This window comes from Mustela nigripes, chromosome 17, assembly GCF_022355385.1.
Source record: "Mustela nigripes isolate SB6536 chromosome 17, MUSNIG.SB6536, whole genome shotgun sequence".
Classification (NCBI taxonomy): Eukaryota; Metazoa; Chordata; class Mammalia; order Carnivora; family Mustelidae; genus Mustela; species Mustela nigripes.
The window spans coordinates 6,108,181-6,116,926 of NC_081573.1; the positions used below are offsets into that span (position 1 = coordinate 6,108,181).

The 8,746-nt window shown below is 57.1% G+C and overlaps 1 protein-coding gene across 2 annotated transcripts; it reads right to left on the minus strand.

Annotated features, from left to right (window-relative positions):
* Nucleotides 1–794: 794 nt before the first annotated feature.
* SYNGR4 (synaptogyrin 4) lies at nucleotides 795–8,631 on the minus strand. 2 transcript variants are annotated; one of them, XM_059382118.1, is made up of 5 exons: nucleotides 8,401–8,631; nucleotides 7,429–7,628; nucleotides 2,576–2,813; nucleotides 1,339–1,478; nucleotides 795–1,028 (listed from the first exon to the last, which is right to left on the minus strand). In XM_059382118.1, the coding sequence occupies exons 2-5, from the start codon at nucleotides 7,519–7,521 to the stop codon at nucleotides 795–797; spliced, it is 705 nt and encodes a 234-aa protein (XP_059238101.1). In that variant the 5' UTR covers nucleotides 7,522–7,628; nucleotides 8,401–8,631. The 2 variants fall into 2 exon arrangements, with proteins under 2 accessions (XP_059238101.1, XP_059238100.1); XM_059382117.1 differs by having other exon boundaries at nucleotides 8,290–8,631.
* Nucleotides 8,632–8,746: the final 115 nt, after the last annotated feature.

The window sequence follows — 8,746 nt, forward strand, 5'->3', positions numbered from 1 at the left end:
TCACTTGTTTCATCCTACTTTTCCTAATGTGGCTACTTGACCATTTAATATTCTGAAACTGCCCCAGGCCCCCTGGCTTGATTATATTCTAATTGGACAGTGCCGTGCTAGACACCCCAGGCCCGCGCAGCTGAATGGCGGATGCTGAGTGAAGGTTTCCTCTCCACGACACGGCCCCTGTCCCTACTACTCCCTTAATGAGTGCTTCACTCACTGGGGTCCCTGTTCAGCTTGTGTCTGAGTCCCCAGTTACCTTCTGGGTTCTAGAATAAAATCCCTTCCTCTTCCCTAAGACAGTCTCGCAAATGTTGACAGACAAGGATCTCCCCTGATCTCATTCACGCACTCATGGCCCCCTGTTCCTTGGTTTTGAGTTGGGTCCCTTGTCACTGGGGTGAGTGGAAGGGCTGCTTCCAGTGTTGGCTCTGGATCCCCCTAGTGCTCTCTCCACGGGCAGAAGACTTCTCTCTCTGCATGTGAACTTGCCCGACCACACATCGGACCGCCTTGCACCTCCTTCCTCTGGTCAGAGTGAGGATCGAAGGGACCAAAAGGGATGTTCCCTTCCTGTCACCGGGGTGTGCCATCATCCCGGGGGTACCAAGATGGAGAGTCTGGGATGCAGTATGGGAAATGTGGCCCCCTGCAGAGACCCCGGAAATGGCCTCATAGGATTTCTCCCCACCCCGGCCACTCAAAAGATCAGAGAGGAACAGACACAAAAAGGACCGAGGGCTGTTTTCAGAAACCTTCTGGAGGGAGGAGTATCTCTTTACTGATGTGGAGGAGGATGTTCAGTTGTCGGTCATCATAGCGAGGCGGGGGGCCTTTGGGGTGGTTAGATAGGGGGACAGGGCAGAACTGGCATAACTCAGGTTGTTGGGGCCAGCGGTGGGCGTGTTAACAGGGCTGGCAGCTGAGGGCGGGGAGAGGGTGGTCAGCACCACACCACCCTCATCCAGGGAGCGCTTGTAAGGGACTGCAGTGTCATTCCGGAGGTCCTGGAGGGCCAGGTAGGCCTGGAATATCTGTGGGCAGGAAAGGGCATGCCGGAGGCTGGCTTGGGTTAGCCAGGGGAGGAGAGGGACCGGGGTTGGGGACCAGCTTAGGAGGGAGAGCAAGGTATGGTTGTGCTCACTTCTCACTGCACAGCACAAGGGCACCCAGCACGATGCACAATGCTGAGCCTCATCTGAGCTGCAACTTCTTTACAAGTTGCCCAGTCACAGGAAAGACGAGCAGAGGCCCCAGGAGGAGCCCTCCCCCACCCCCAGGGGAGCTGAGTGTGAGAAAGTTCTAGCCCCCCAAGCCCTGCCCTCCGAGGGGGTGCATCCTCACCCAGATGAGGATGGAGAAGAAAGCGAAGGTGATGGCGGCCTTGGCGCTGCTTCTTCCCAGGAGGAACCCTTTGGGTGAAGAATGCTGCCACTGGTTAGCCAGGAAGCAGAAACCCACGAACCAGATGCCTGTCCACAGGACTGGGGGGTCGCAGGAGAGAAGAGGGGCAGGGGGAATCTGGCTCAGGAAGGGTTCGGCTGGGGTCTGGCTGGATGGCCTCTCCCTCCCAGCCCTCCAGAAAGCACCCCACTGGAGAAGCTGGGCTGTCCCCTCCTGGAGCCCAGAGCCGTTGGCCACGTGCTGTGTTTCGATCAATTAAAATTGGATTTAAAAATGCAGCTCCTCTGTTGCACTGGCCACACCTGAGGTGCTCAGAGGCCCCATGTGGCCAGCGGCTCCCCTACTGGGGAATGCACATATGGGACATTACCATCTTCACAGAAATTTCTGGATTCATTTACCTTTGAGGGCCTTCCCAGCCTGAGATGCTGGGATCCTGCAGATGGGGAAGAGGAGGTGGGGACAGTTGAGATCAGACCAAGAAGAGGGAGCCCCAGGGCCTGAGGAAAAGGAACTCATAAGGGGAGACCGTGCTTTGCAGGCCAGAACTGCCATTCAGCAGCCCTGTGCCCAATTACGTAATCTCTTCCAGCCTCAGTTTCCCCCTCTGCAACATGGGGGTAGGAGCAGGACTTTGTTGCTCAGGTGGGTCTTCATTGTGCATGGGATGAGGCACGTGGAGCCCCTGGCTCTTTGCCTGACATGTGGGAAGTGCCCAGAAAAGGGCAATGCTACTCCAGGCCTCCTCTCTCTTATTTCATGCTCAGAAAAAGCCCTGCGTCGTGGGGGTTTTCATCCCAGCTTCTACTGAAGCTCAGAGCAGCTCGAGCCACAGGAGTGGAGATTTCAAACTCAGGTCTGCCTGGCTCCGTGCTGGAGCCCCACCTCCGGTCCCCGGGGGGCTTTTCAAGGAATGTTCTGTGAAGAAGGGAGGTGAATGCGAGGCAAAAGCAGGGCAGGAGGGAGGCTTCTAGAATTAGCCTGGGGGTCAGAAGAGGTGACCCTTACACTGAGTCAAAAGGATGAGTAATAATTCCCTGGGGGGAAACAGCAGGTGCACAAGAGCTTCCAGAAAGGGAGGAGGGAGGCCTCAGGTCATGTGTGGAGGACGGTGGGCGGGCAGGGTGGAGAAGGGAGGGGTCCCCAGGGCCCCAGGGTGGAGTGGGGGGGCGCTCACCAGCCAGGATGAAGTCCAGCAGCTGGAACGCCGTCTTGAAGCGGGCGCTGCCGCCACGGCTCTCGTGGGCGTCCAGGGCGAGGAAGGTCAGGCAGCTGAGGAAGGCCAGGAGGCCGGCTCCCACGGCGAAGCTGCAGGCCACGTTGTTGCTGTTCAGGACGCAGTGGAGCGTCGAAGACTCGGTCTTGTTCTGGTAGCCGTCGGTCAGCAGGGAGGAGAAGACGATGAGGGAGAAGACCTGTGGGCGCAGGAGGGCGTTCCCAGCCGGCCCACGTGGAGCTCAGCAACCACCGAAACTGCACCTTCTCCTGGGTCCCCGTCGAGGAGCGGTGGGCCTCGCTCCCCTCCTTGTCACATCCTCGGGGCCTCCAAGCCTGTCTTTATTGCTCCTCACCCCTCTTCCCTCCATCTTAGTTCAGGTCTAGGCCCTCCCCACTGGAACCTCAACCCCGCCTCCTCCCTGGCCTCCCCGCTTCTAGTCTTGGCCCACAAGCTCCCACGGAGGTCCTTTCACACCCTTCCCTTCTCCGTGGTCTGTACTGGTCTCGCTCCTCCAACTCCATCTTTCTCTCCCCACTCTCGCCCCCATCTCCCACCTCCCCCATGCTTCCCTTCTGCCACCCCAAACAGGTACCTGCCACCAAACCCGGGGGCCTTAGCGCAGAGCCTGGGACACGTGAGGAGCTCCAGAAGCATTTGCTACCCACGAGTATCCTCTGCCTGCCCGCCCTTCCTTCTGCCTGTGACTTCTTCCTCCTCCCTCCCCGCTCACCTGGTTCCTCTGAATTTGTTCAAATAAATTTGTGAAGTATTCCAAACACACACACGGAAGTACAGGGAGAGGGGTGTCAGGTGCTCAGTTGTTAAGCGTCTGCCTTGGGCTCAGGTCAAGACCCCAGCCACCCGAGGACGTGGGTAGTACTGCCAGCCCCATTTCCTTAGAGAATGGAATCAAGGCACAGAGAGGCCAAGGAGTTGTCCCAAGCCAGTCAGCTGGCAGGTGCCAGAGGCTGGGTTTGGATGGAAGCTGCCCAGCCCCAGAGCCAGCTTGAAGGCCCAGCTCTAAGGCCTGAAGCTGAAATCAGCTGTCTGGAGGGCAGGGGTTCACAGCAGTGCCACTCAGGGAAAGCTCCAGCACTGTGATGTGGGGCAAGTTCCACACCAGCTATGGAAGGAACTGGTTGGGTAGGGGTAGTGGTTGGTGGGAGCTGCTCCAGGGAGGCATTCTGGAGTGACGCAGGGTGAGAAAGGTTGTCTGGAGGGCAATAGGGAGCCATAGCAGAGTGGTGATCAGGGGAGGGCAGGGGCAGATCTGAGCCAAGACAGACTGGACAGAGTGAGACTGGAGGTTTGGGAGGCCAGGGAGGAAGCTGTGGACCTGGGGTCTGGGAGAAAATCAAGGTTTGAGCCAGAATGGAAGTTGTGGGGGTTTAATTTAGGAGGAAATAAGGTGAGGTGTGATTTGCACATTAAAGAATAAGGAGATTTTCGGGCATACCGGGAGGAAGGGCATGGGGGGTGGTGTAAACTGTGTGTGCAAAAGCCAGATGCTGCCAATGGGGCTCCTTCAGGGACTGGAGAGAAACCCACTGGAGGGATTGAGAGTGAGATGAGGCCGAAGAAGTGGGCGGGAGCGACAGCCTCAAAGGCCTTGAACACCAGATAGGAGGGTGTAGACTTGGGAGGCATGGAAAGTGAAATTTCTTGCTTGGATTTAACTTCAGGCATGGAAGTATTCCGAGCAGAGGGTGGCTGGGATCAGACTTAGCCCTGGAGTCAGAGAAAGATCTCCAGGGTGATGATAGATTGGGGTTGGGGGGCAAGCCAAGACCAAAGAGGAGATTGGAGGGAAGGCTCCGGGCAGAAATGCGGAGGCCTGAGCTGAGGTCAGAGCTCTGGGGAGGCCAGTGATATTTAGTACGTAAAATTGGACTTGGAGATTGATTGGATGTGGCGGTGTAGGGGGCGGGAGTGGGGGAGTAGGTGAGGGGAAGGAATTCACCGGAATTGGAACTCCTCCTGGATAGGGGACCCATCTCTCTATCCCCACCACCAGCTTGGACCTCAGCCAATGTGTGTTGGAGTACTTGGGACTTTCTCTGCTCCCACCCTGTATAGATAGATAGATAGATATAGATACATAGATATATACATATATGTATATATCTATTTATATATATGAGGATGGAGGAGGCAAAGGTTCAGCCCTTTAACTCCTCAGCTTGTGTCCATCCTCCTCTATCCTTCCCCTTAACTGCCCTCTCTGAATGAAAACCGTAACAGAACAATGACAACCAGTCTCTCTTTCGTCTGGCCCTTTTGCACGATCCAAAGCTGTTCACATCCATTCCCGGTTTCGGAGCAAGGAGTTCACAGAAGGGGAGCATCTCGGTCAGCTGCTTGGGGACGGAGCCAGGTCGAGGACTGGAAGGCCCATCGATCACTCGAGCCCGTCTCCATGTTACCTGCTCTACCTCCCTCGCACCAGCCCCACGTGGTCGATTTCTGTTTCACAGGTGATGAATGGAAGCCATTAAGGTGGAGTGGAAAGAGCCAGGCGCGTCCGGCTCTGCCAGCTGTGTGGCCTTGGACAAATCATTCACCTCTTACAGCCTCAGTTTCCCAGGCTGTCTTGGGGCTGTGCAGAGGGGCAGGAGGCCTAGGCCTGATGATGGGTCTCATGATTGGCCAGAGAGGGGACGTGTCCTCTCAAGGTCAGTCAGCGAAGGAGGGGCAAGGACTGGGCTCTGGTCCTCCTGACTTCCCAGCCTGGGGTCTGTTCATCCGCTGACCCTGGAGACCCTGGGCTGCGGTGCGAGCCTCGGGCCCTGGAGACTCAGGGAGGGGGCTCAGCTGGGCCAGAGGGACCCAAGCCCTCTGAGGCCAGAGTCCAACTTCCTTCCACGCCCTCCTTGGCCCATCCCCAGGGAAGGAGCAAAGATTCATCAGTTAAGACACCAGCTGGCAGGCGGCAGTGAGAAGGACAAGAGGACCAGCTGCCCAGAGACTCCCTACTGAGGAGCCAGGCCAGGGGGGAAGGAGGAGAGGGCGGGAGGGAGGGAGGATGGAGGCGGCGGGCAAAGTCCGTCACCAAAACGTCTGGCACAGCCCGTGGCCCTTCCCTCCCCCTTCCCCAAGCCCGTTCACACCAGCTGGGCCTCCTCCCTTGCCACCCGCTTTTCCTTCCAAAGCTTGGGAGGTGCGAGAATCCTTTGACTAGCTCGCCAGCTGGGTGATGACCTTGGCTAAGTCACTCCACCTCCATAAGTCTCAGTTTCCCCTTGGGTCGAACAGGGGTAGTTGACGGCCATGCCACTGGGTCACGGTGAGGAGCAGAAGTTAACGCCCACGACGGACTCGGAACGTGGAATTCCTAATTCCCCTCATCCCCTGGGGAGGAACGGCAATGTATGCAACTTCCCATCACCCTCAGCCCCCCAGACCCATCCCTCGAGTTGCTCACAGAAATGAGTTGTCCTAATAATAATCTCTATTTAGGGATTCAGACTTTCCAGGCCTGTGCTTTTCCATTTAGGGACAGAAACTGGTTTCACTTGCAGAACAGTCTTTCCTACCAGCAGGCCATGGGGAGCCTTTTCTCAGAGAAATCAAGTCACTTTCTCAAGGTCACAGATATAGAGCGACTGGGTACGTTATCCACCAAAAACGGGGCACTTTTGGGGATCAAGGGCGGCACTCGAGCTGATTCAACCAGGTGTGGCCCCAGCAAAGCAAGGAGTGTGCCACCCCAGGGGGGCAGTGCGTGGCCGAGCCAGGATTCTAAGGCTTCTAAACCAGGCCCTTTGGATCCTTCTCCATCCAGAGGTTCCAGAAGGGGTAGGAAGGAGAAGCTCCAGGTGAGGACCCTGGATTTGATCCACCTGTTCCCAGGACCCCAGTCAAGTCTCACCAGCAACCTGGGCCTCAGTTTCCAGCTCTGTCAAAGGAGAGCAGGGGAGTTGGCCGAGCATAAAGCCCCGAGTCACAGCTCTAACCCCTTTAGGAACTGAGGTCCAGAGAGGCACAGTGATTGGCTCCAGGTCACACAGCCAAGTCTGTGCTGAATGAAGATTTGAGCCCGGGGGTCTTGAGTCTGGGAACGTGGTAATGATCCAAAAACATCTATAAAGCCCTGGCTTGGCACACAGTGACTGGCCCACAGTGGCTATCCCATGCCTGGTATCTTAGTCCTAAGTGACACGCTGTTGTCTCCCCTCTGCGCACCTCTTCCTTCCCAGAGGAACTTGCCCCTGCTCCTGTCCTATCCCTTTGTCTGAGGGGTGCCAAATCGAAAGGACTCTGGCATTTCACAGACCCCAGTTTGCATCTGAATCCCAGCCCTGCCTCTTACTGGGGGCCCTTAGCCAATACTGTCCAATGGAACTTTCCACCATGGCGGAAATGCTCTAGATCTGCACCGTCCATGTGAGGCTGGTGGGCATCTGAAAGGTGGCCACTGCGACCCCCTTTTGAAACGAACTCTTATTTTAATTAGTTTATATTGCAATAGCCACACGTGGCTTGTGGAGACCCCATTGGAGAGCGCAGCCTTTAAACAATGATGTCCTTAAAAATAAACACTGATTTGATTTTCTCCGATACTCAGTTTTCTCAACACAAAAATGGGGCTCATAGCACGTACTTGGGAATGCTGTGTCTTCCTCTGAGAGTTAATAAGCGCTCAGGGTAGCGCAGGGCCTAGAGTGAGATGCTCAGTAAGAGGGGACTTCTGTTATGAGCTCCCTTTTATTTTGTTCTCCCAATCTGGCCACTTCCAACCCCCCCCCCCCACCAACTCCCTCCACACTGTTTCCTGTCACCCATGGGGCAGTCAGGCCCCAAGAGGGCCTCACCCCTGCAATGATCCGGGTGATCGTCTTGGGCCTCTTTAGAAACTGCACAGCTTCACTGTCAGCCAGGTCCTGGAGGCTTTCAGGGATGTGCATGGCGGCTGCTCTGCTTCTGGGGTCCTGGGGGGCGTGAGCAGGGATGCTGGGTGCTGCCTGCTGGGCGCTGCCGTCCAGGGGCTCCAGGCTCACCCTGGGCTCGGCTGCTGCAAGACAAGATGGATGGTGGAGGTCAGAGTCAGAGGTGTGGGCTGAAGGAGCTGCCAGGGGTCCCAGGAATGGGGGCATGAGGTAGAGGGTTCAGGGGGTCCCCCAAGAATGGGGTTATGTCGAGTGATGGGTCTACTAGGGTTGAAGGGGTTGGGGCTTGGGGGTGAAGGGGTCACCGGAGGTCCCAGAGGTGGGAGTGCAGGGCGAGAGGGTGGCTGAGGGTCCCACAAATGGGGTAAAGGGTAAGAGAGCTCCTGAGACTGGGGTCACATCTCTGACTCAAGAGCCAGGGAGCTCATTCTAAGGACTGTACTCTCTGGGTGAGAAGCCACGGGTAGGATTTTCCAGAGATTAGGGGGTACCAGAACATAGATCAGAACCCTTGGGAGGTCTGAGCCAGAGGAATCCCTTTCAAGGTTTGGGTGACAGCCCCCATAGTGGAGAATCAAGGCATCTCAGGGTGTATTTTAGGCCGGCCTCGTGACTTGGGGTTATTTTCTCAGGATAAGGGCCTCCCCTTAGAATCGAAGTCCATCTTCCTAAGAGTGCATTTCCTCCAGTTGGGGGTAGGCTGGACCTCAGATGTGTGGGGAACATGGGCTCAGAACGGAGCTCTCCCCTCAGAATTACGAGGTCACGCCCCAGGCACCAGGCTACCTTCTTAGAATCGGAGTCTTCCCTTTAAGGGCCTGGAATGGGGGTGCTGGGCTTGGGGTGATGCTGCCTGACAAAGGGCCACCCCTACGCTGGAGGCCCGGTCTTCGTCACCTGAAGGCCGGCTCTTCCTTCCGCCCACCCTCCCCTCCTGGTCTCTGGCGCCGCCTCAGCCTTTTGGTTCCGCTTTTTCCCGCCTTTTCACTCCTCCACAGCTGATTGGCTGCGTCCAAGTCCCGCCCCCGCGCTTTTCCCGCCTACTCAGGAGCTGACACGAGTCGGGGCGTGGCCTGAGCAGACGTTGGGCTGCCCGCCGTTGGCTGGCCGCGCGCGGGAGTCCAGCCCCGCCCCAGTTCTCCTCCGAGTCTCGCGCCCGCTCCGCCCCCTTCCCTTTGAAGCTCGCCGCCAAGGAGACACTTCCGCTGCGCACGCGCCGCACTCAAACAGGGCGAGAGAAGAA